The 27,634-nt window shown below is 37.5% G+C and overlaps 1 protein-coding gene across 2 annotated transcripts; it reads right to left on the reverse strand.

The window, feature by feature from the left end:
- Window positions 1-8,550: 8,550 nt before the first annotated feature.
- On the reverse strand, window positions 8,551-26,869 carry LOC104214562 (uncharacterized). 2 transcript variants are annotated; one of them, XM_009764248.2, is made up of 12 exons: window positions 26,587-26,869; window positions 25,334-25,441; window positions 23,543-23,629; window positions 22,693-22,746; window positions 22,452-22,597; window positions 22,075-22,222; window positions 21,855-21,992; window positions 10,645-10,716; window positions 10,486-10,559; window positions 10,111-10,252; window positions 9,380-9,458; window positions 8,551-8,836 (listed from the first exon to the last, which is right to left on the reverse strand). In XM_009764248.2, the coding sequence occupies exons 1-12, from the start codon at window positions 26,734-26,736 to the stop codon at window positions 8,739-8,741; spliced, it is 1,296 nt and encodes a 431-aa protein (XP_009762550.1). In that variant the 5' UTR covers window positions 26,737-26,869; the 3' UTR covers window positions 8,551-8,738. The 2 variants fall into 2 exon arrangements, with proteins under 2 accessions (XP_009762550.1, XP_009762552.1); XM_009764250.2 differs by lacking the exon at window positions 8,551-8,836 and adding an exon at window positions 9,877-9,982.
- Between the last annotated feature and the right edge of the window lie 765 nt (window positions 26,870-27,634).

Here is a 27,634-nt window from a genome sequence, read left to right on the forward strand (position 1 = left end):
AGCTTCAGTAAAAGTACAGTGGAGAGGTCGTCCCGTGGAGGAGGCTACCTGGGAGACCGAGCGGGAGATGCGGAGCAGATATCCTCACCTGTTTGAGGCTTCAGGTATGTTTATTGACTCGTTCGAGGATGAACGTTTGTTTAAGAGGGAGAGGATGTGACGACCCGGCCAGTCGTCTCATGAGTTACCGCTCTGTTTTCCCCATTTCTGCTTCTTATTACCTTGTTCAGCTGTATTTTGTATTGTCGGGTTGGTTGGTTCGGGTTCGGAGAGGTTTTGGTAAGGTTTGAGACACTTAGTCTCTTTTGAGGAAGTTTAAGTTGGAAAAGTCAACTGGATGTTGACTTAGGTGTTAAAGGGCTCGGATGTGAGTTTTGATGGTTTAGATAGCTTCAGGAGGTGATTTAGGACTTAGGAGCGTGATCAGAATGTATTTTGGAGGTCCGGAGTAGATTTAGGCTTGAATTGGCGAAATTGGAATTTTGGTGTTTTCCGGTTGATAGGTGTGATTTTGATATAGGGGTCAGAATGGAATTCCGGAAGTTGCAGTAGTTCCGTTGTGTCTTAGGCTTGAATCCGATGCGGATTTGGTGCTTTGATGTTGTTTTGAACGTTCCGAATGTTGGAACAAGTTTGAATGATGTTATGCGATATGTTGGCATGTTTAGTTGAGGTCCCAGGGGCCTCGGGTGAGTTACGAGTGGTCAATCAGATCATTTCTAGATGTTGAGAATTGCAGAAAATCTGCTGAAGTGTTGCAGAAAAATTGACCTTCGCGTTCGCGAAGGATTAGCAGGTGAGGCTGAGGAATTAGCCTTCACGTTCGCGAAGGAGGCTCCACGTTCGCGAAGGGCTGGGGTCTTGTGCATCGCGTTCGCGTAGAGGAAAGTTGAGCAGTTGGGTTCAGGTGGATTTGTTCTTCGCGTTTGCGGAAGGGGAGTCACGTTCGCGGTGAGTAAGGGAGCTAGGTCTTCACATTCGAGAGCTTGGAGTCGCGATCGCAATGAAGGAAATTTGGTCAAAGTCAGTTTGTGCTTCGCGAACGCGAGGCGTTGACCGCGTTCGCGAAGAAGGATTGGATGCCTGGGCAGAATGTTTAAATAGCCATTTGTCCGCGATTTTGGGGTTAACTTCCACCATTTTTGGGCGATTTTGGAGCTTTTTGAAGAGGATTAAAGAGGGATTCAAGGGAAAACACTTGGAGGTAAGATTTATGGACTTAATACTCGATTCTTATATGATTTCTACCTAATTAATCATGGAATTTAAGCCTAATATTTAAGAAGTAGGGCTTGTAATTGGAGACCTAGAATTTGGGATTTGAGGGGTCGTTTGTGGTTGGATTTTGATGCTTTTGATATGAATGAACTTGGGGAGTGATAAGGAGTCTATTGATGTAATTTTTATCGGAATCCGAGATGTGGGCCCGGGGATCGGGTTTGGCCAATTTTGGGATTTGTGTTGTAATTTGATTTCTTTCGAGTGAGCTTTATTCCCTTAGCATATTTTGATGGTTTTGCACTTATTTTGGTTAGATTTGGAGCATCCGGAGGCTGATTCGAGGGGCAAAGGCATCGCGAGCTAGAGATTTGGACCGGATTGAGGTGAGTAATGATTGTAAAAGTTGTCCTGAGGGTATGAAACCCCGGATTGCACATCGTTGTACTATATTGAGGTGATGTACACTCTAGATGACGAGCGTGGGGTCATGCACCGTTGGGGATTGTGACTTAGTCCATCCCGAATGACTGTTTTACCGCGTATTTGACTGAAAACTGTTTTATATCATCATGTTTTGGGCTAAAAGCCATATTTGGGCCTCGTGCCAACTATTTGAACCCTTAGGGGATTTTTACTGATATTTCCTCACTGTTTTGACTTTATACTTGTACTCAGTCATGCTATATTCTACTATTTTCATAACTCAGCCATGTTTACTCTATTTTAAGACATTAAATGATATTCTAAATGATAATTTGAGTTGAGCATCATGTTTTACCGTTGCCCGAGTGGCTTATGAGATTCTGACTAAGTAAAGTCGAGGGCCTGTGTTGTGAGGATACACCGATTCATGATTATGAGGCCGAGGGCCTGAGATTTGTACGCCACGAGTTGGCTTGATGATATGAGGCCGAGAGCCTACTTATTATGTCACGAGATGGCTTGATATTGCGCTTGGGCCGTAAGGGGTCCCTCCCGGAGTCTGTACACCTCCAGTGAGCGCGGGTACCCATTGTGATATGAAATATAGCCCGAGGGGCTGGTGTTGTTCCATGATATTGCCCAAGGGGCGGATTCTGTTGACATTGTGCCCGAGGGGCGGATTTTTTTGTGTTTATCTGTTCTAGCTGCTTCCTCTTTAACTATTTAACTATTAAAATGGTGTTTTAAAGAAGCTTCTTCTGAACTAAGTGTTTTTACATGTTTCCACTGTTTTATTATTTTTACGGGATCTTACTGCTTCTTTATAGCCTGTTGATGTGCCTTTATGTGATTTCTTATCGCTCAGTCTTCATTTATTATTATTACTTACTGAGTTAGAGTACTCACTTTACTCCCTGTACCCCGTGTGCAGATTCAGGCGTTTCAGGTCCTGCTTGCGAGGGTTGAGAGAGCTTCCCGCAGATTCCGGAGATTTACTAGGTAGCTTCCCGGCTTTCGCAGCCCAGTGCTTCTCCCTCTATCTTATTTTCTTCTGTTTTAGTTATGTAATAGTTGTTTAGACTCTTTCAGACTTGTAGTTTTTATGAAAGATGTTCATGACTGGTGACACCTCGATGTCGGGCTATGTCTATTCTGCAACTGTAGTATTCACCTTATTTTGGGATTTTTATTATTATGTTTAAGACTTAGATTTTATTATTTAATTACTTAAAAATGAACTGGGAGTATGTCGGCTGGCCTTGTTTTCATGAGAGGCGTCATCACGATCAGGTCTGGGTTTAGGGTCGTGACAACTAGTGAGCCCTTTTATATAGAAAGTGGTCCAAGGTGGGATTTGGGATACCTAGAAGATGTTGGAATAGTGGAAGGGGCAGACATATATGGGGCATAACTTCAGGAACTTCCTGTTGATACCTTTGAAGATCTAAATATAGAATGGACTGATTTTGATCTTGAAAGTGACTCACAATTGGAGGCTCTTCCTGAAGAGGATGACACTGATGCTAATGATGAATTGAGGACTTTTAGAGATGAAAGAAGATCTAAAAAGACTGCCAAGAATACCCAATTTAATGAGAAGAGAAAGGATGCCAAGAATGATGAGCAAAGAAGAAAGAAAATTGCAGATGTTGAAGAGGTTATTTTGGGGGAAGCTGGAATAGATAGAAGATTTTAGGACATTGGAAAGAACAAAGCTGCCAGGTATGTTGGTAAATTAGGAGGGGATGAAGAACACATTGATAGTTCAGACATATGTAGTGATGATAGCCAAGATGAATTAGATCCAAATGCTGAGGAAGATGTTTATTTTCCTAAAAGAAGGAAAAGAAACAAGGTAAGGTATGATCCAAACTGTGAAGTTGCCATATTTGAACTTGGCATGGTATTTGAAAATGCAGATGTATTTAGAAAAGTTGTAGCCAAATACACAGTTGAATATAAAGTGTAGTTAAAATTAAGGCCTAAAGATTCAAGAAGAATTAGGGTAAAGTGTAAGGCAAGAAATGTAAATGGTTATTGTTTGCTAGTATTGATTCTACTTCTGGTTATTTTATTGTCAAGAACTATTACCCTGTTCATAAGTGCCCCATATATAGTAAGAACAAGTTGTGCTCTTTCGAATTTATTTCCAATAAATTTAAGGACAGAATCACATCCCACCCTGGAATTTCAATACTGGAAATTCAGAATTTAGTGAGGGATAAATTGGGGTTTTATGCTAGAAGATCTGCTAAAATGAGAGTTATTAGACAATTTATGGGTAATTAGAAAGAGGAATTATCAAGACTATGTGATTATGCTGAAATGATTAAACAAACAAATCCTAGAAGCTCGTGTTGGATTAGGACTGATAGGAAAACAGAACTTTGGAAGAATCTGTTTGTGTACTTTTATGTATGCTTTGATGCTTTAAAAAAGGGATAGCTTGAGGGGTGCAGGAGAATAATAAGATTTGATGGTTGTTTCTTGAAAGGAGCTTGTAAAGGATAATTGTTGGTTGCAATTGGGAAGAATGGCAACTAACAGATATATCCAATAACTTGGGTTGTTGTAGACACAGAAACTAAGCATTCTTGGAGTTGGTTCATTGACCATTTGATTACAGATCTAGAGTTAGGCAATGGAGAAGGATTAACTGTCATGTCAAATATGCTGAAGGAATCCACATATACTCTTTTTGTGTTTCTACTGGTTTTATTTATTTTGTTCTTGCTTTTAATTGCTTTTGCATATACTATTTTGCAGGGACTTGTACCAAGCATTAGTGAGCTGCTCCCTTGTGCTGAACACAAAATGTGTGTCAGGCATATTTGGTCAAATTGGTCTAAGAAGTGAAAAGGAGAGGAAAGAAGAAAATAATTTTGGAGATGTGCAAAGTCATCTTCTGAGGTAAAATTTAAATCAGAGTTAGCTTCATTATGCATGCTGGGGAAAGAATATGTGAAGATTTATTGTGCTATAACAAGGATTATTGGTGTAGGGCATATTTTAGTGAGCATGCTAAGTGTGATGTAGTTGAGAATAATATGTGTGAGACATTCAATTCTTGAATACTAGGGCTTAGACACAAATCAATCATTAGCATATTGGAAGAGATTAGACATAAGATTATTACAAGGCATGTAGATATGAGAAATTTTGCTATTACATGGATTTCAGATATCTCACCAATGGCTAGACTACTATTAGAAGACAGTAAAGAACTTTCAAGAAGATGCTATGTTCTATTTAATGGTGATACAATGTTTGAGATTGGGGAGGAAAATCTCACATTCATTGTTGACACAGTAAATAAAACATGTACATGTAGATCTTGGATGTTGAGAGGAATACCATGTCTCCATGTTGTATGTTCTTATAGATATATAAATGAAGAACCTGGCGAGCATGTAGAAATTGGTATAGAAAGGATTATTTTCTCAGGGCCTATAAGTATGTTATTCAACCAATACCAGCATGAACATGTGGCATGCTACTAGTAATATCAAAATTAAACCTCTAGTTCCAAAGGTGATGCCAGAAAGACCAAAAAGGTATAGAAGAAAGTCTAAAGATGAACCTAAAAAGAAATGGGGAAAGTGGTCCAAGAAAAGAGTAAAAATTACTTGCTCGAAATGTCAACAACAACAAGGACATAACAAAACTCACTGTCCAGGAGTGGTAAGTACACCAATGCTTTATATTATTCTAATTATTATATGTACATATATATATATATATATATATATATATATATATATAATTTGTAGGCTCAATCAAGCTAACAAGCTCGGTCAAGCCAACAAACTCAATCAAGCCAACAGGCTTCAAATACTGTCCCAACATCTGTATGCCATGACACATCAGCAGTAAGAAGAAATGCGAAAGGAAGAGGCAGGGGAACAAAGAGGGGTAGTACTACAACTGGAGGAATAGGCAGGGGAATAGGAGAGGGATACTACTGTTAGAGGAAGAGGTAGGGGAATGGGGTGGGGTACTACTGCTGGAGGAAGAGGTAGAGGAATAGGGAGGGGTACTACTGCTAGAATAAAGAGAGGAAGGGAAAGTGCTTCTGAAGATGGATATAGGGGGCCATGTATTCCAGTAAGAGAACCAACAGAACCAACTGATGTTGGAGGAGGAGTTAGAGGACAAAAAAATCAAACTGGATTTAGGTTATATGTAGACTATGAAACATCAAGGACAATACTCAATGTAAGTAAACCATGACCTTTTTGATTTACCAGAATGTGATGCTTACAATTGGTACTGATTAAGTGTAATTATTTGGGTAATTTCAACCTGGTACAACTGGTGAAAGACTTATCATGGGTGGAATATCTTTTATGAGTACATCTAGTACCAATATTGACATTGGCTTTAAACCACATGGCCTGAAATGGAAGGGAAGAAAGGCAATAACAACTGCCCAGCTACAACAGATGAGAATGTCAACTAGAAGAAGCAACACAACAACACCTTCATGAAAGAACAAGTGACAAGTAGTTTGTATAGGAAATTCTTTGTTTTAGTCAATATTTTGGATGTTGTTAGGTGTTTAAAATAGCCGGACTTAGTAGGCCAATTAAACTTTTATTTTGTCTATGTAACATACTTGGCTGACTAGTTTTTTGTGTCTATGTATTCTGCCTTGGCTGACTAGTTTAACTTGGGAGCTCATTATAATGAGCTATATATCTACTGCATTTGTCATTGAGTAATTGTGATTGGTATTCGTCATGATTCATTATCATTGTTATTGGAGGTTATCGCTATCAAAAATTACAAAGCCAATACAAGCTGAAAACTTCTGTCAAAATAGAGCATAAAATTTAACCCGAATATTCATATTAATGATGCATTTAAGCAGTACACAATTGAAGGTAAAATTGCATATTACATTGACCCTAAGTACATTGCCTTAGCACCATTCCATAATACATACCAATACTCTATAATAAACTAAATAGAATCCCTAAACCAAGTCCAGATTATGTAAACAACAAGTACAACAATTATCCACTTTGACTGAACCCTCTCTTTTTCATATGTATTAACTTTCCTCAAAAGACCAGAAATCAATCTCCTTATTTGCTCCAGCATTTGATCATCGTGCCACCTAAAGAATTCGCATGCACCAGGAGCCTGCAATAAAGAATAGATTTAGGTTATCAAAAGAATAGATTCGCATTGCAATTTGAGGAGGGTCTGAAGATTTAGGCTATCATAAAAATAGACAAAATACACTTACTTTGCCTAATTGGCCGCAATAGAACCTACGACCTGGGTTTTTATCAGTCCATGATGTTTAAAACAATGCAACACGCCCACATCGACAGAAATACACCATTTTTTACCAATCTGATTGTAGGATTTGAGCTCTATAATTGTTGTCTAAGAAGAGAGTACAAGATGAGAAAAATTAGGGCTTTGATAGGGAAAGAACAAGACTTTATGCCGGGAATAGGTCTACTATGACAGATTTATAAAAAGAGAATATGAGATAAGTTAGGGCTCTTTCTTTAGCAATGTTCGAAGAGAAAAGAAAGAGAAAAAATGAATTTAGGATTATATGTTGGTGGGTTTATAAAAGGGGTTGAGATAAAATTATTGTTTTGTACCATTGAAAAGCCATGTTAGCCTAAAAATGAAAAGTTCACGCGCTCAATATAGGTGGCACTCACGTTTTATGCCAGGTAAGTGAGCAGTATTTAATAGACACATAAGTCAATAAAGACAGGTAGTCAATAGGTACAGAGCCAAATTGAGGTAGCAAATTGAAAGAGTGAGCCAAGTTTAGGTAGCCGTCTAGGTATTCTGCCTTGTTTGAATGTTGATAATTTGTGCGTAAATTTTTAGTTTATACACTGAGAGGTCAACTGTAGTGTTTGAACAATTTAGCAGATAGGTCAGTTGTAGATAACATAAAGTCATTCCAATTTGGTACGATTTGGTGAATAATTGATCAAGCACAAAATTATGCCAACTAGGTCGAATTTGTGAACAATCTTACAAATAGGTCAAATGCGGTTAACACAAAGTAATGACAATATGAGAGTTTGGTGAACAATTGAACAATCATAAAGTCACGCCAACCGAGTAAAACTTGTTAAGAATGATTAATATACGTAGAGTAAATATGACACAAAATCTATTAATCCGGTAAAAAATATCTCTGACAAGCAATAAGTGTGTGTGGGACATCATTTTCTAAATACTTTAAAAAACGGAGGCACTATTTAAACACCAGCCCTTTTGTAATCATTCCGATCTATATCCTTTTAAATTGTTTGATCCCAAATAACAATTTCAGGCTCAAGCTCAAGAATGGAGAACTTTTTGATATATCACTCCTTAATGGGTTCACTCAACCCGAATCCAAAATAGTCAAACCACTGAGTTCCGAATACGCAATGGTTAAACAAAAAAAAAACATTAAGTGAAATCTTGAATGATGGGAAAACGTTAAGTATAAGGAGTTGCAAACTTGCCAACTTTCCGAATCCCAACTTGAAGCATAAGGAATTGCCAACTTTACAATTTTACTTTTAGTTCGACTTTTAATTTTAATTTGACTTCTTATTGATTTCCATAAGTGATACTAGTCACTACATAAAACATTGGGCAATCTTTGCCAGTCTTCAGCATAACGCTCTTTCTTTTCATGCTTTAACCAAATTATTATGTTTTCCTTTTTTTTTTTTACAACCCGTTTTACCAATTATGGTATCCGTTTTTTCCACTGGGCAATTTGTAGGCAACTCTAATATTACTTTGTACTATCAGAATAGCCATCAAAGAACGGTCCATGGTAGTGACTAATCAGCAATCAAAACGTTTCTTTCCAGGAACCACAATGAAAACAAGGGATTACTCTTTTTCATTTTTAAATTTGGGAAAAATGAATGTGCTAAATGCGAAATAAACTTTATAATGATAACTTTTCTGATCCAAGGATACAATGACCCACATTTGGGTGCTAACTATTCAGGAAGAACGGAATAGAAACAAGAGAAAAAAAAAATCAAAACACATGTACACATGTTACATCAAATAAAACTTTATCTAAGGAATTGGGTGAATAAGGCAAGCTTCTACTCCAAAGTCTTCAGAAGCCTAAACAGCCCTGCGGCCTCTCTAATCCTTGAGAACTCAATACAAAATGCTTGTACTTCAATGAAGAGATCATGGACTGCAGAGAAAAAAAGAAACACCAAGTATTCAGTCAACAAGTATATCTTTTAGCATCCTGGTATCCCACAGATGTCTTTTGTGGTTTTCTCACAAATCGAACAAAGAACAACCAGTAACCACTCCCCAATAAAATGCAGACGTACATTTTTAATTAAGAAATACAGACGTACATCAATGCATGGTACTAACTTAAAAGCAAGGGTAGGCCATATAGTCCACACATTATGCACTTAACAGCATTTGCCAAGACTAGGCTCAGAAAGTTACTGCAAGCTGAAATACCAAAATTTCAGTGACAGATAAGCAAACATCAACCCGAGCATTAAAGGTGTGCATCTTGGTTTAATGCATCTAGTCTCGTTATTATTCTCTCATTCTTCCTCTGTCCCAACCCCACAGATAAATTGGCACTTGCGCTCCATCTAGCTGCTTGTTTCTTGTTGAATTCTCAAAATACTCATCATAAGATGTATGAATATATGTTGTATTGCATGCTATTTAATTAATGGAATACACTAAAACGATGATAATAGACACTTACCATTTATGATCTTATTCCGGATCAAGCTCTGTAGGAAAACACAGACAAGTCTTACAAGTCGGTTTTGCATATATCTATCCTGAAATTTTGGAAAAGAAGTATGTTAACCACGCAACAAATGAGAATAACATTGTAGATTCTAGGAATGTCAGCAAAAGGAAATCAATGAGCGCTTATGACACACAATTCATATGTCACAGACCCTTTCCTTCCTACATTAGAGATTTGGAGCCCACTTCCAAGTGAAACAGATTCACACCCTTTCCGTTATTATACTAAGTATCAGTTCACTGATTCACTAACTTGTGACATCTATTCTTTACCAGCTATAACAAAAAATGTAACCGAAAAGAACTACATGATCGAAATAGAATGAGATGCAAAGGTCTTATAATCTCCAGAAGCAGGATAGTTGCAGGCAAGTAACACTGTTTTCCCAAATTAATAGTATTTCACCCCACATGCTTTATGATAAGGAACATCATCAAGGAACCTACAGAAATACCAAGTTTCCTCCATCACAACACCAATCTGAAATTGGGACGATAAATGGGTGAGAAACCAATTCAAGAATAGCATGGTAACCCAAGTAACTCCTGCCTCCTGGTCAGTTAAGAGTTTGAATAAGTCACACTCCGAGTAACCTAATAATTGCCCGGTTCAATAAATTGAGCCGCTTCAAGTCAATGGAAAGTTCAACTAATAGAAAAGAAGTTGTGCAGATAGAGGACCTTGATGTTCTCGCAGGAAGATATACAATTGGTGATGTACATATGTATGAATTCGGTTGGCAATTCAACTGCTTGAGTGAGCCTGTTAACAACTTCCATTGAATGAAGACTCATCTCCATATTAACAAGAACGGTAAAATATCTGCAACAAGATATAAACTGCAGAATCTCAGAATGTGTGATGAAATTCAGTGCAACGTCCATACAAAATACGGAATGGTAGTTCTACAACCTTCAATAAAGAAAGACAGTTCAACTAAACCACTTAACTGACACTTGCAATCTCGGAATTAGCATATAAGGCTTTGAAATCATGAACAAAAGGGCATCACGAATGTTAATCAATAAACAAGGGATCAAGGAACAAGGACATACTCTGCAATCTCTGGTGAATTGACCAGCTTAACCAGAACTTCAACTGCAATAATAGGATTGTTCTCCACAAGTTCCTGAAAAGAGAACATAATATCTTCAGAATCAGGAAAGCCGTTAGTTAGTAGGAACTCATAATACAAAGGGTTGCAGAACTCATACTGGAAGCTTCCTTGGTGTCAACCCACAATGGTAGACAAGCTTTGGGTCATTTGCCAACTCCAATAGTACTTGCTGGTCAAGAGTAAGAGAAACACTTTCAAGAAGTTGCTAATGAATACACCAAAAGTCACAAGATGAAAAGAATAAGTGAATGAGCTTTCTCGATCATTACTCTCTCGGTAGTCATAAGAAATAATGAATTTGCTATGCTAAACTAAAGCTTCCTATTAAAGAATTATTTTGAAGAAGCAGGAATAAACAACTTGTAATGAAAATTTGAAGGAATACTATCCAACCAATGATGAGCCTAGGGTGCAGAGCTTCTCCATTCTCTCTCGAAAATTGATTCAAACAGCGAGCAACTATCAAACAACTACAACAAAACCATCCATTTTCGAACCGAACATGGTAACTTAAGGCTACAATAAGGTGATGTGAAAAGTGATAAGTTGATTTATATTTCAGTTGGGGAATGGAAAGGAAAACCTACCATTTTCTGGTAAAAATCATACGCTATCACTATGAAAACATCACAGGCTATATTTGTCCCACCTGGTTAAATGAGAACTTCCAAGATCTTAGCTACTCTACCATTTACGTTAAGATTTTTGTTCGATGCTCAAATTCTTCCCCATGGTATCAAAGCAGACATTTTTAAGCTCATTCTCACTAGTAAGATCGTCATCACAAGTAAAGCAACTATGCCTCAATCCCAAACAAGTTAGAAGCTGGCTATATGAATTCACATCGGCAATGTCATTCTATTTAAGCTCAGGACAATATTACACAAAATAAAAATAAATGACGATGTCACTCCATACGTAATCAGATGTGAATCCCAAAACCAGGATGTTGAGCTATATGGTTGTCCAACATGGAATATATAAGATTTTACAAGAGTAGGGATGGCAAGTGGTGCGGTGCGGTTGCAGGGCAAACCCACATACACCCGCGAAGATCTCAACCCGCCCTGCCCCGCATAGCATTTTCACCCGCGTCCACCCACCCCCACACTGACCCGCGTCCACCCGCCCCGCCCCGCACCCGCATAAGTTTTTTTTTTCATTTTGTTTACTTATTTTACTTTCTTGTTAACCAATCAGTCTGTTTCCTCAGCAAAGAAGATTAGATTAAATGGCAAACGAATATGATCAAACTTTCAAAAGCAAAATTGGTTGTAATTAACATTATGTGTTTCTCTTGCCTTCTTTGTTTCTGCCTTTGTTTTTGCCCTCTAAAGGATACAATGCACTTCTACTTAACCGAAGGCCTCTAATTAACACAACAACAAGAAGTATGACGCAGCAGTATCTTAAAACAACAATTTTTTATGTTTAGCTTCTTAATTTCTCTTGAAAGTGACACTGGAAAATGTCAACATAGTACATCCAGTTTTAGTTTTTAAAACTGAAACGATAATCTACAAAATTGAATTATAAAGTAGTTTAAAATTATTACCACTATTCCTACGGACAAAACGAGTCACGAATGTTCCTGATTCATCTCGTCCACTCCACACACCAACAGAATCAAAGAGCTTGTTGTTACTAAATAAGGATACAGGGTCTGATCAGCATTACCTATTGGAGATCAAGACTTAAAAGGCAAAATGACCCCATAAATTCTTCACCCGCATAAACCTGCATAGACCCGCAACCCGCCCCGCATCAATTTCTATGAAAAGTATTTTAACCCGCCCCGCACCGCCCCAAACCCGCACCGCCCGTTTGTCATCCCTATACAAGAGATCAGGTTTTTGGGTAATCCAATCCATTGTCTTGGGTTTTGAGTTGCAAGTTTAATTCTTTCAAAAGTACTAATAGGTGGCAAGGAGCAGAAACTTCATTAGCCGCAACACAATTGGTAGCAGATTGATCTTATTGTAACATACTTCACCTAGAGAATCAGAAGGAACTGAAAACTTGTCCAGACTGAGGTGGGAATATTATCTTGCAAAACTTTAACATCTATGGGAGGTATGTAGGCATAGTTGCAACTGAGGGCTATAAGTGATGTTATTATTAAGCCAGAAATTACGGACAACACCTCAGGAAAGACAGCTATAAAAGTCCAAAAAAATTGTAGAAAAAGCCAACGCATAAGAAAAACTTTTCTGAGATTCTCAGTAACATATAGTTACTGAGATGGTAAAACAGAGAAGATGAGTAATGGATCGGGGGATGGATTAATAGGCAAAGAATGATCGAGAAAAGACTTCCGAGTTACGACAGCAGACGACTAGGCTAGTCAGAAGAATTGAAGCTAGATCCATTAAGCTCTAATATTCAAAGGTGGATTCTGAGCAAACAGATGGTGACAGCACACAGCAAGGGCCAAGTTTATGAAATGAATGGACTACAAATCAGGGAATGGTCCAGAAAAATTAAATTAAAAATCAGGGAATTGAGAAAAGAGACAAAATTAAATTAGGGAATGGTCCGGAAAGAAATGATATTGAAATGGTGGACAGTGGCAGCTGGCTGTTTCCCAACATATCTATAAACTAAAACGAGTATGGATAAGACTGTTTGGGTTGCGCTATATTTGCGGCTGGAGACAAATCTATGGGCGACAGTCAGTGAGAGCAGTGGTTGGTTGGAGATAGACTAAGCAACTAGTTTGAAAACCAACTCCGATGGACTCGTCCAAGTGATCAAGACACTATTTAGAAATTCACAAGACGTCTTAGAGGAGCTGGAGTAAAGTTTCCATTTAGGCACAGACCAACACAAGAATCAAAATAGAAACATAGACTAGACAAAAGACTGAGGAATGATATACCAAAAAGTAAAATAGGTGAAAATGGGGGGTTCAAATGAAACCACGGCTACAAGTGAAGTTGATTCAGTTTTAAGCAATAAAAGGAAAGGCATTCAAGAAAGATATGTTGTGTAGGAACACTTTCAAAAGCTGGTTGATGGTCCTAATGGGGTAACAATTGTAAAATGTAAATACTGTGATTTTACGAAAGAAGATTTTAATATCAAAAATGGAACGTCGGGATTGAAAGGTCATATGAGCAGGTGTGTGAAATTTCCCTATAATGTTGAAACAAATCAAAGTTTGATAGGCTTTCAACCAATTTCAGGTGGTAAAAAGGATATGGGAATGCCCGTCTCTTGGAAATTTGATAAAAAACTTTGCAGAAGGGCTTTAGCTAAAATGATAATTCTTAATGAGCAACCTTTTAGCCATATTGAAAAAGAAGGTTTTAAGAACTTTGTGAGTGCTTCAATTTCGGGTTCCTTCCCGTCATACAGTGACGGACAATGTATATATCTTTGGATTGGTCAAAAAGGAGTCGTTGGGGATGAATTACAGGTTGATATAATTAGTTGAGGCAACAAGGAGATAGCACACCTGTTCTGGGAAGTTCCATAATTCAGATTTGGTCATTCAAATGAGAGGTACTCACATGGAAAAGGAGAAAATGGTCAAGGACTCGGCAAATGTAAGGTGGACATGAAGACATGATCGACAAGAATAATGGGCCTACAGCAAGCACACAAGGAGGACGGTCTAAGAAGGTGCAAAACACAAAGTGAAGCCAGAGAATTTCATTTATAGGTCCTCATAGGTGGGCCTCAAAGCGGCCAATAGAAACATTGATGTTCAATTTAGTAATAATTAAAGTTTTGGTCATATCTTACTAACCGACTAAAATCTCGAAATACTTTGACCTAATAAAAGGAGAGGAGGAAAGCCAAATGGCAAAACCGACAAGGTACCTTGGGCAGCATGAAACAGAGGAATCAAATTCAGGGGATTAATGGTCATTAAAGTGAGAAAGAAGCCTTAGAATGGAGAAATTGCTCCCAGAGGAAGTCTTCCACAATTGAGACATGCGACAAAGTCCCATTACTAGCAATATCAAAGGACAAAGGTCAACCACGTTTTCTAGAAACACCCAATGGAGATGGAAACATCATCTTGGATTTGAGAATACCATAGACTACGCAAGCAGCTAGGTGCCAACTTTGAAGGCTTTGAGGATGTTAAGCTTCCCATATTGGTAGAGGAAATGTAATGTTGTTTTCCTTAGGTGGTCTTGGGAACCCTCACCTCACGAGCTAAAATTTTGGAGTTGTGTTAGGCCCAAAGTCCATTTTCAACTCATTCCAATTCTTCGTTTACTGATATGGGGCCCTTATACTGTCCCTGCATTAAATGTTTAGCCATGGGCATGCAGTGTGTGTTTAAGTGTTTCACACTGGCTAAGGGAATGAGATATTACCTCCTTGTATGATCTTGGACAATCCTCATCTCGAGTTAGCTTTCGGGGTTGAATTAGACCCAAGATCGATTTTCTAAACTGAGGACAAAGCACTGAACTTTTTTCTTGTTATTGATATATACCACCAAGAAAAGGGTGTTGTCACCGCAAGCAATTCAAGCGACTCTAAGGTAAAACGGATAAAGAGAGCTCAAAAACCAAGAATTCTAAGTCAACCAGGAGACTGAGCAGGCCAAGACTGTCGATGGATGGACGAAAATGAAGTCGAGGATCATAACTTGGAATATAAGGGGCTTGAACAGTAAGGGAAAACATAGACAGAGAAAATTGTTTGGCCATAAGTGGAGAGCAAGACATATGCTGCTTGTGAAAAAGGAAACTTGAAGATCTACTGAGATAGCAGCTAGACAAATTCGCATGCAAATGGGTGGGGCATGTAATCTTGGTGCATCAAGTAGGCCGAGATGTTAAATTTTTTTATGGCATAAAATAGAATACGCAGGTGAAATTATGGCAAGTGGCCACTGAAGCATTAGTGTTATGTTGTCGAGCTTTTTCCAGAATGTTGACACTAGAGTATATAGTTCTACCTTCTAACATTATTAGAAAAAAGAGGGTGGATTTTTTATTTGAGATGTCAAATGCCAGGGGTTGTGTTGGACCTCAGTAATAATACCACCAAGTAGGCAACGGAAAGAAACAACAACAATAGGACATACAGCACAATGGCTGAATTCTCTAAATGGTAGAAGAATGGAATTGATTGACCCTTCTTTATCTGGTGGAAAATTTACCTAACAAAAAGGAGACAATGCAAGAGTAGCGTCAAGGATTGACAGATTTCTTTTTCCACTAAGTGGGATGATGAATTTAAATTAAAAAATCAGCTCCATCGGACTATCATCAGATCACACTGCCCCTATGCTCACTGTTATCACCAGGAAAACATTAGCTCCTAATTCAAGTTGGTAAACCTGTGAATGAAGGTTTAGAGTTTCATACACATGGTCCAAAGTTGGCAGAGTATTTTTGAGGTAGAAGGGAACCAAGGATACCAGATTATGTTCAGGCAAAAAAGAAAAAAGAAAAAAAATTAAAATGCTTCTCAAGCTGAAGGAATGGAGCACACGTCCCTTTGCAACTGAGAAAAGAGAAAATCAGACCTAATACGACAAATCCTAAATCTAGATAAAGTAAAGAAGAAAAGAGAACTTGCAGACAAATAACTCCTAAAGCCAAAGCCAAATCTGCAGATAGATTGAAGGAGATTGCCAAGTGCGAGAAAGCCAATTCGCAGAGACAAACTTCTACATATCTTTCATTAGAAAGGAAAAAACCTAAATTATATCTAAGGATGACTAATAAACATTAAGACAGATGATAAACAAAAGTTACAAGTGAATCAAATAATTAAGGAGGATCAAGATGACATTAAGACAGACGATAGTAGAATTCTACAGAACTATATACAAACAGAATCAAAGTGGAGACTGTATATTTATATAGAAGACACTCCAAAGATAACTGAAGATGAAAGCGAACAACTTCAAAAACCCTTCGAGGCAAAATTTGTTAATTGTAGGAGGATTTATAGGAATATTGTTTCCTGCATAAGTCATAGATTAACAGAGTCCTATAGTGTTTCCTTGTTGCCTGTTATTTGTAACAGCTTCGACTTATTCATTTGAATAAGCATTAGATTAGATTTTTACTTGATTTGAATAGGTCAGTTGGACCTTGTTTAAGTAGCTTGTTCTTGAGATGTAAATAGACACCAGAACTACAAGTTCTTTTTCTTTTCTTAAAATCTTCATGATATCAGAGCCATTGTTGCCTTTTGAGGTGAGTTTTTCTCCCTTGCAGCACTAGGGTTCTATTTTTTTGAAAAAAGAGGTCGAGTTTCTCTCCATCGCCTACCATCACAATAATTTTCAAGCTTTCTATTGTGTTGTGGCCTGTGGGGAAACTAATACCACCACAGGCTCCCCCTCTCTCTCTCTACGGCAACAAAACCCCAACAAGCAGCTTCGGCAAAGACGGCCTCATGCGCCTCCATAAGTCCAACTCCGGCAACCGTCAGCCTCACGCGTCGGCGACTAGACCACATTTCGGTAATTTTTTCTGGGAGATTCTTCCTAGGATACGTTGTGGATAAGCCTGATTTGAAACCTTACTCAGAGAAATAGAAAGAAACCATCATGCGATCTACCGAAGCTGAACCTTCTTATATTGGTTAGTTATTTACATTTCTTAATGAATCGGATTTTCCCATTGCTAACAGAAAAGGAGTCAGATCTTGCATCACTAAACACCCTTTATCTAATTTAGTCTCCTATAATTCTGCTTCCTCCTATAGGGCCTTTACGTTGTCTATTTCTTTTGTGTCTCTTCCCTAGAATTGGTAGGAAGCTTTTGCAAATCCTAAATGAAAGCAAGCTATGATTCAAGAAATGAAGGCCTCGTCAAAAAATACAATTTGGGAACTTATCACTTCACCACCAGACAAGAAGTTAGTTGGCTGCAAATGGATCTTCAATGTGAAACACAAAGACGATGGCTCAATCGAAAGATTCAAAGCAAGATTGCTTGTGGAGTGGATTATCAAGAGACATTTGCCCATGTTGCTAAAATGAACGGTATCAAAATTCTTTTCTCTTGTGCAGCTAATCTTGACTGGGACTTACAACAGTTTGATGTAGAAGAAGAGGTGTATATGGAGATTCCTCTTGGATTTGATGTTGAACAAAGTCAAGGAAGGGTACGCAAACGGAAGAAAGCCGTGTATGAACTGAAGCAATCCCCTAGAGCTTGGTTTGACAGATTCTACAAAGGAATGATCTCCTTCGGCAACAAACAAAGCAATGTTGATCACACCCTCTTTATAAGACATCAAAAGGGTAAACTCACTCCTCATAGTTTATGTTGATAACATAGTAATGACGAGATGACAAAGAGGAGATGACCCGATTAAAGAAGCCGTTGGCACAAGAATTTAAAATAAGTATCTAGTATAATTGCAGTACTTCCTGGGAATTGAGGTTGCTAGATAAAAAAGAGGAACCTTTATTTCTCAAAGGAAATATATTTTAGATCTCTTGAAAGAAACTGGTACGACATGTTGCAAACTGGCAAAACCGCCCATTGGAAGCAATCAGAAGTTACAAAGCAGAACTGGAGAGTCGGTTAATAAAGAGAGATCTCAAAGATTGGTTGGAAGACTCATTATCTCTCCCACACTAGACCAAATATAGCTTATTCAGTCAGCTTGGTGAATCAGTTAATGCATGATCTCGGGATTCTCATATGCAAGATGTTTTCACATTTTACGGTTTGAAATCTGCTCTAGGCAAAGGTCTCCTTTTCTCCAAACATGGCCACCTCCAAGTAGAAACCTATTCAGATGCGGACTAGGATGGATCTCTAACTGACGAAAAATCTACATCTGGTTACTATACACTCGTAGGAGAGAACTTACTTGCTTGGAGAAGCAAAGTTTAGTTGCTAGATTAAGTGGAAAGGCAGAATATAGAGCTTTGGCCCAGGGTATTTATGAACTTCTGTGGTTACAAAGCTACTAAAGGAATTGAGATTGTCTAAAAAAGGTAAACTTTTCTTTGTATTATAATAACAAGACTACAATCAATATAACTCATAATCCTGTTCAACATAGACTAGATGAGACATGTTGAAATTGATAGATCAAAAGTGGTGTCTTGACTTGCTTCATGTGTCATCAAAGAAACAACTAGCAGATCTGTTTACGAAAGGGGTCAACAAAAAATCCTTTCAAACACTGGTTTGCAAGTTGGCCATGTGTGACATCTTTGCACCAACTTTAGGAGGAATGTTGATTGTAGGAGAACTTTTAGGAATAATGTTTCCCAAATAGGTCATATATTTACAGCTTTGAATAAGCTATATATTGTTTCCTTGTTTTCTGTTATCTGTAACAGCTTGACTTATTCATTTGAATAAGCCATAGATTAGATCTTTACTTGATTTGAATAGGTCATAGGAACCTTGTATAAGCAGCTTGTTCTTGAGATATAAATAGACGCATAGAAATACAAGTTCTTCTTTTCTTAAAATCATCAAAATTACACAAATGGGTAAAGGATCAAATTGCCATCCTTCCTTTCGGAGTAGTTAAAAAAAATACAATTGACGGTTTCATTGCGTTATATGTTTATTTTTCTCTTTCTTTTTTCTCCGTGATTCAACAATCCCAAAGTTACTTTTTAATCCAATCATATAAGGAAAAAATCTTTTTCTTTTCGTACTGCTTCATAATATAAATATTGCTAAGAAACTGATGAAGGAACTCCTAGTCCAGATGGGTACTAAATGAGTTTCGTTTAGAGTTGCTAGAAAGTGTTGAAGGATGACATAACGAGGCCATAAATGATTTCCATCTTCGTGAGGTTCTCGAGAAAAGCTTAAATGCATCTCATATTTCCATGGATTTTAAAAGAATTTCAGATCAAAAAGCTAGGTTGAGAGCTTTACAATATCAATTAAAGCAACACACACAGAGGTTAAAAAGGGTTGTCAATAAATTAGAAACTAAAACAGAAATTGCATACAGAAGGGAGATAGAAATCATGAATGCAATTTTAGTAGCAAACGAATGTCTTGACAGAAGGAGAAAAAATTTGGCCTATTTCCTAGCTACACATACAAAAAGCATATGGTCATGTAAATTTGGAGTTTTTTATGAATATGCTGAGATATGGGAATTGACGAAACGCGGATTAATTGGATAAGTTTCTATATCATCACAATGTCATTCTCTTTCTTTACTAATGAGTGACCTAAAGGGTTTTTTTTCTTTCTTCATAAAGGGACAGAGACAGGGGAAACCTGTATTTCCTTTCTTGTTCATATTTGTTATGCAAGATTTAGAAGAATGATCAAACTGGTACTGCATGAAGATAAGATTTTTAAACCTACTTGTGATGGGCAGGACACCTTAGCCATTTCAACACATTGATTCTATGTGTTATAGTAGAGCAGCTGAGATATCTAAGGTTGATATTAGTTGTTTTTAGGTACGATGCATACTAAAAACAGCTGGATAAAGAGCATAACATAATCAGCTAATGATACTCCCAAACATTAGGGACCTGGCTAAAGTACTTGGTTGTAACTTGTAAGGAAGCTCACCTGCAACATCTTTAGGCCTCCCTTCGGGATAAAAGCACAAATCTGGAGGCATATGGCAAGAGATGGGGCAGAAATGTGAAAGGAAGCTGGCATGTTGGAAGAGGCAATACTTTTCTTTGGTGGGTCGACTGATCCTTATCAACAGTGTACTAGACTACCTGCCAACATATGTCATGTTCTTGTTCCTTATGCCAGCAAAAAATAGAGGAGACTGGATAACCTTAGGAGACATCTGGTTCTAGTAAGGAACAAGAGGACATATCAGCTGATGAGGTGGAGCTCTGTCACAGCCAATGAGAAGGAATAGCCCAAGGCTCCCAGAAAGTGGTTGTCGGGAGATAGTCTTTAAATAGGCCATATTGAAGAAAGTAATGAAAGAAAAGTATGGGATGCAGAATGCTTGGAGTGACAACTCCTCATCAGTTAGGGGTATGTAAACATATCAAGGAAATGGGAACGGTTTAGTTGACAGAATCTGCTGCAAGGCAGGTGATGCTGCAGGATACCTTCTGGCATGATAACTGGAGCTCAAACAACGATTCAGTGATCCTTTGACCGTTTTCCAGAATACAGAAATAGAGTTGGCTATTGCAGAAGTAAAAATGGCAGGAACATTGTCTTCAGGAGTGATTGAGAATTGGAAGGATAGTATAGTTTCTCAATTTACTGGCTTTCACGGTCTCGCCTCAAAGCAGACAGGCTGAATTGGACAGCCCAGAGCAATAGGGTCTTCACTGTGAATCTTGCTACAACTCTCTTCTTGCTAGCAGGATATGGTCAGAAATCTCTCATCCTAGAGCTGAAAAGCGAATCTCTAAAAAAGCACCATATAAGATGGTTTAACTCTTCGCAATGGCTTATGAAACCTGTTTGACAAGACAATCTTCTGAACAAGGATTGCAAATCTGCAGCAGAAGCTACACACATAGGGAAGAGGCTGAAGGGAACAGCCCTATTCTTATTTTGTGTTGGCCCAGAATCCCAGTTATGGCGTATTGTCTAAAACTTTTGGGTCTCAGATTGGTCATGCCAAGAACCACCAAGGAGCTAGAACAGGAAAGGTCTGAGTGAAACCGAAGAAGAATATGGAATACTATCCCAGCATGCATCTGGTGGACATTACAGAAGAAAAGAATTACATACGTTTTTGAACATAAAGCTGACTCAATTTGAAGATCAAATGCACTAGTATACTTTTGCTTACTTTCTGGTGTAGGATGAGCATGTAGATTAGGCTGAACATCTATGAGACTTCATCAGTTCCTTAGAGAATTATATACTGCAGCTCCAACTTAGTACCGGTCTTTATAACTAAAATTTACATTTAATGACAAAAAAAGATAATATTATCTATCCTACTTAGGATCTACTAGAGCAGCTATTTGCCCAGCGTTGCCAACATTCAAAGTCGGCATGGTCAATTGCAAAACTAACATAGTCTAGACAACATTCCACCAGGTATATAGTTGAACCACCAAATCTTTTTTTCTTTGTTTGTTTTTTTTTGGGTTACGTGGAGAAGTAGAACCAGAAAACCGAGGTTCAATAAATACGAATAGGCAAACTTGACCTTCTTTGGATATGTTCCACCTTGTCACTTTTTCCATTGGCATGCAACCCTACATTTTTCTCATAAAGGTCCATCATGAAATTATATCCACAAGGAATGGCCATAGAAATCCAAGAAAAAAGGCCAAGATTGACCTATTTATCAGGAAAAAAGCCTTTATTTTGTGAATCAGTCATTTAGATAATAATAACAATAGAACTTGAGCAAGTATGTAGTGGAATATCCAACAGGAAGCATATGCACCTCTTGTTGAGCAGGTGCAAGTGGACCTTTTAGGGCTTTTGCAATCAAATCCCTGACTGCAGCTCCTCTGCTAGTATCGGCACACATCCCATGATCCCATAGAAGCTCATAATTGTAATCAGGGTTTAGCCACACTAGCTGCAGCAGATATGAGGGTTATCTAACATACTCCAGAAATTGATCAATTTATTCCCTTGACATAACAGCACATAGTCCTTACCTCTCCATCTAATACAGGAAGCCTGGGAGGATAAGGCCTGATCCATTGAGGTCCTAATCCTTCCAATGACAAATTTGATAACAATCCAGTTATCGTCTCATCAACATCCCCAGATCCAATCTTAGGTTTAGATCCAGGGAGATCAAACCTGAAATTTGCCAATGCTAAATATTAAATAATGTCCAAGAATAAGAAATCATTGACCAACTTGAGTTATCAATGCAAGACTAAGATACCAGGATGGAAAATTCACAGGAAAAAAAAAACTTCTCCAATGGTGGGTCTGTGAAGGGGAAACAAAGAAGGGGAACTGGACTTTTTGGTGATAAAGTAGTAACCTAAACAGAATACCAAGAAATAAAAGCATGGAGTCATACTCTGATGAATTGCTATCACAGCCACGAGGTACATCAGGGTCAGGAATGCTATTTTTCACGTAATTGTTCCTGAACAAGCAATGAAGCTGTTCTGGTAGAGCTTTGCTACCATATTGCTGTTGCAACTGCTCTCGTTGGGGGAAAGACTAGTGAAGTTCAAAATTGAGATGAAAGAGGATAAGTTTACGTACATGTAACCACCAGTAATGAAAAAGATGATATGAGAATATTGGTCACTTACATGTTGTGAAGGATCAAACATTTTCATGTAATCTGTTGCTGATTGCTTAAGAACCTGCAATGAGGCATTACTTCTGAAACAGTTCTAATATGGCATAACTTCAAAAATAAGCACTCGGGGTAAAGGAAACCAAATAATTTTGACTAGAGTTACAAACTAAGATGCTTTAAAACATACTGAGCAGAATTATAAACCAAATAACCCTGCCCAGACTTAATATACTTTTTTCCCTTTCCTGGTCTGGGGGTTGAGCGGGACAGGGCATAGAATGCATTCCTGACTTCTGACAAGCTTAAAATTGGAAAGGTGCGAAGACAGAAAAATTATGTTGATATAGCATATTCAAAGTGTCTTTTACATCTTAGAACGGAATTGCACTTTAATACTGCAGGTATAGTAAGGTTTGGCTATTCTGTCTTTCCCCCATCTCAATGATGAAACATTTCCATCAGAGCAATGCAGCTGTTGTACTACTCAAAGGACCATGACAAAAAGCTCTACTTCGCCTACACAATAAACTCTATTTAGCAATCCATCATACAGGTGACCACAATACCCAGTAAGCCATCTGGGTGGATGAACAGTTATTCTGCAGCAATGGACCTATTCTCTTTTTAAAAAAAGTAAATAACAAATTTTATCATCATAACAAGTTGAAATAGTTAGTATTATATTGTCTTGTGATTGAGTAAGTCCATCACAGACAACTATAGCCCTTAATTTACAACTGATCTTACACAAAATACGGTTTGCTTTAAGCTTTAAACGTCAGAAGCAAGAGCACAAAACCAGGGCCTTTTTACCCTCTAAACATGACCATTATACACACACAGGAAACCAATAGTTAAACCTCTCTGCTACTGGTTGAGCTGGCTGAGCCCAACAACTGAAGAATAAAAGCTCTTTCACATGGTTCAGCTTCTTCGTCACAGGCTGCCTGCAAATAAGCAAAACAAATAATCATAGTGAAGACATAAAGGTCATCTAATCACAACTATCAAGGAATTTAAGCAGAATGTGTCATATAAATCACTTTTAAGAGCTTATCACTTAAAGGTAAAGAACGTGATATACTAAATTCATAGTGAATGAAAGCTCATTGAACATTAAGTGTGTGGTTTGAGGTGCATGTGAAGGGAGAGAGTAATATGAGATAGATAGTTCGTGAATACTACAAAAGATCAGCTACCAAAGCAGTATAAGTCTCTCTGTACTCGTGCACAGCTCACAGAAAGTCGTGTTATTTTTGCTTTTTTTCAAGTCAGGAGACTTAAAATTTCCAGTCTTACAATTAAAATTTACCCCCACATATAACTATTTATACTACCCCTTCCCTTGAACACTGTTAACAAGTTGCATGCACCTAATCCAAATCATAATAAAAAATTTAATGAGTCCAAAGGCTGGTTAGAATAAAAATCCTGAATCTGCTCAGCTTCTAAGCATATACCTCTCTTTGTACTATCTCACCAGCAACTACGCTTGATTAACCATTTTGTTCGTCCAACAATCTAAGGTACTGATCCCGCTAATTTTCTCGAAATTCATAAACTGATCCTGCTTTTACCATAAAGTCTCCATAACTGTCTCAATCTGCCTTAAGAGTTTTTATGTCTGCTTTTATGTGTTCGAAGAACATTGAGAACTTCCCAATTGTCTATCGCAGATAGCCTACATATGGATACACACATAAAAAGGTTTTCTTTACACTCAGCTAAGCATTAATGATGCACTCTACCTGTATGCATGATAGATCTTATATGTTTTACAGCGCTGCAATAATTCTTGGGTTTTCTTCCATCACTTTCTTGCGCTAAAGGTTGAAAGCATCAGCTTATTGCAGATTTTCTTTTTTTGCTGGAAAGCATCATGCTAGAGTTGGTTTTCTAGGATTTAGACAGTTATAGAGGCTACAAAAAACAAGAGGCAAAAGGAGTATTATTCTATTTAAATCCAGATCAGAAGCTAGAGTCGGAAGTTACAACGGCTTTCCCTTTCACTTGCACTCTCTTTGCCATCCTCACCATTTCTACTTGCTGCACTTTACTTTTCAACTTATTTCACGTTCATTACACTTCCCTTTAGTTCCTTTTCTTCATGAATGCCTTTCTGCCATCTCTTAGTAATGTCTATAAATAACTTTGTAGCCCCATCATGCACCTCCCTCAAGATATACCTAAAAGTAAGGGAACCTCTAAATTTCTTCCGACCTGCAACTACCTATTTTTTTCAACTCGATACCTTCCATCACCATGATGTACAAACCTTAGTTTGCAGAAACTAGAAAGCAGTTTCTACTATAGTTCTGCTTAATTAAGAAAAAGAACCACGAGCAGCAACCAAAAGTGCTGAAGAAGTAAATGCATGAGACACTATACACTGTTGGACATCCTAACATTACAAAGTCGAGCATGAGTACAGTTCTATAATTTATTAAATTCCACAAGAAAAAAGGAGAAATCTTAGCACAAATCTTTCAGAGAACATTTTTTTTTTTGAAATTGAAAAATTTTTCAGAGAACATATTTTAATATTGCATTGAATACATTTTGCATGTTACAGGACTTCACAGCCATTCAATTTGCAGGACACAAAATAATAGCAAATGGAATCATGATGAACATTAATAACCTGCACTTACATTTACTAGCAACGAAATGAACGGGTTTGATGAAGGCTCCTGCGAGGAATAAACCTGCTGAAGAATTGCAAAAGCAACTAATCTCTGTGCTGGTTTAAGAAGTTTTCCCTGCAGAGAAGATGGTATACCGGGCTGTTAATAGCTGCAAGTTGCGAAACTTTTCTCATCTACGAGATATAGATGTCCAATATAAGAAAACTTCTAGGTGTGATGAGAGAGACTAAGGTACAAGGAACTACACGGATTTTCTTTTTCTTTTTTTTTTTTTGTTGATAAGTTACAGAGGAAATACAAAGATACTCAAAGCAACTTTTGATTATCACTTCAAGAACCCAAAAAAAAAGTATGAAGTAACTTTTTCTGAATGTGGAAAACAAGGACCATAGGAAATCCTATATCCGAATCAAACCCCTTGCTTTTTCCAGGTTCCAAAGAATGGAAGACAATTCCCTCCAACAAGAAAAACCTTGATTGCAATGTCTTTTCGGAAATCCTATATCCAAGTCAAACCCCTTGCCTTGCACACTGGTGTACATTGTACAAGGCAGCTTGTGGGCATCTCGACTAATCCACTAGTTACCTACTACTTTTTGCTAGCACAGATACCAGAAAACTCTCTCCACCAGCGCTTAGGCATATGGGATGGATTCATGTACTTTAGCTTCTGCTAGGATTCAAAGGTTGTTATTTTAACTCTCGACCACTAGGTCACCCGTCGGGGGGATCGTGATGGCAATTTCTTCAAAAAGTTGAATACTTAAATTCCTTACACAAATCTAAGAAAAATTAATTATTTTTGCTTTTAAAAACCTTGCAAATCACACAAATCTATCAGAATAGCAGCCCTTTTATTTTGATAAACCACAAATCTAATAGTAATATTATTTTTGCTCTTTTTCCTTTCTGTTTCAAGAAAAGAGCAGCTAGATTCAAGCAAATTCAAAACTTGTAATTGGTAATTGAAAAACTGAATTGCTCTGAAGGTCAAAAATTTATTGCCTCCTCTTCTCCAAATCGAAAACCCATTCTTAGCTCGAAATGCATGAATTGTTATATTCAACTTTACAGAAATGGGGATGTCAAAATATACTCACCACATACACCAACTATGAAAAAACCCTAAAATGGGCAGCAAAAAACCTAGTCTAGCATATTCAAAACCCTAATTTTTCAATTGAACTGCTCTTCTAGTCATTTAGAAAGATATATAGATAGAGAAACACACACGCACATAGAGAGAGAGGGAGATTTACGTCAAGGATTAAGGCGAGAGAGATGCAAGCAGAAAATTGGCGAGGGGGAGGGAAGCTGGAGGCGAAGTCGGCGACGATCTGATCGAAGGGCCGATGATCTCCGGCTTTGAGCAACGTCAACACCGTGTTCGATTCTTCTTTTCCTAACATCCTCTTGTTTCTCTCTCACTGGGAGTCGCACACACTGAAGTCTCTACTCGGCCTTCTCTTCTTTAATCTTTGCAAGTACTCTTTTTCCCCCCCTTGAGTGACAAACAAAGCAGGCAAAATAAAACTGATAATCAAGAAAAGTTTCCGAAAAATAAATAAATCACTTGCCTAGATATTTACTTTTTAAAAAATTAAGGGTGTGTTTGGTACGAAGGAAAAAAAATATTTTTTAATTTTCAATATTTTTCTCATAAACTTATTTTCCTTTAATTGGAGAAAAATATTTTCCGTATCAAGAAAAGGGAAAATATTTTTCAAAACTCCTTTTCCGAAAAATATTTTTCACTCACCAACCAAACAAGGAAAAATAAGTGATAAAACCGCTTATGTTCCATGATGAAAATATTTTCCTTCATACCAAACACACCCCCAAATTTTTTCTTTGTGATTGTGTCATTTAGTTTTTTTCTTTTTTTCATTTTTCTTTTTTCTAAACAAGTAGTTGTTAATCAATATTACAATCAATGTGACTTTGACTTGCCAATTGAAGAGCCTAGGGAGGGGATAAAAATTTATTACCTTGATTTTTAAAATCAAACGAATAAATACAAGATATAATGATGGACCTAAATTATGGGTGATTAATTACTGTTATTGTTAAGTTATTACCAAGATTGCATGCTCAGTTAATATATTTGCACGAATTACTATTTTTTATTATAAATAATAAGATTTGGCTCCCAAAATAATATGTGCTTGAGCACTCATAACCTATAACATAGGTTTGCCATTGGCAATACATGTATATTGAATACTTAAGCATAGAAGTGATATGTATTCTCACTCTAATTATTTATTGTTAAAGTTAAATTACATGATTTTGTATTTTGCATCCTTG

This window comes from Nicotiana sylvestris, chromosome 6 (assembly GCF_000393655.2).
Source record: "Nicotiana sylvestris chromosome 6, ASM39365v2, whole genome shotgun sequence".
In the NCBI taxonomy this organism is placed as follows: Eukaryota; Viridiplantae; Streptophyta; class Magnoliopsida; order Solanales; family Solanaceae; genus Nicotiana; species Nicotiana sylvestris.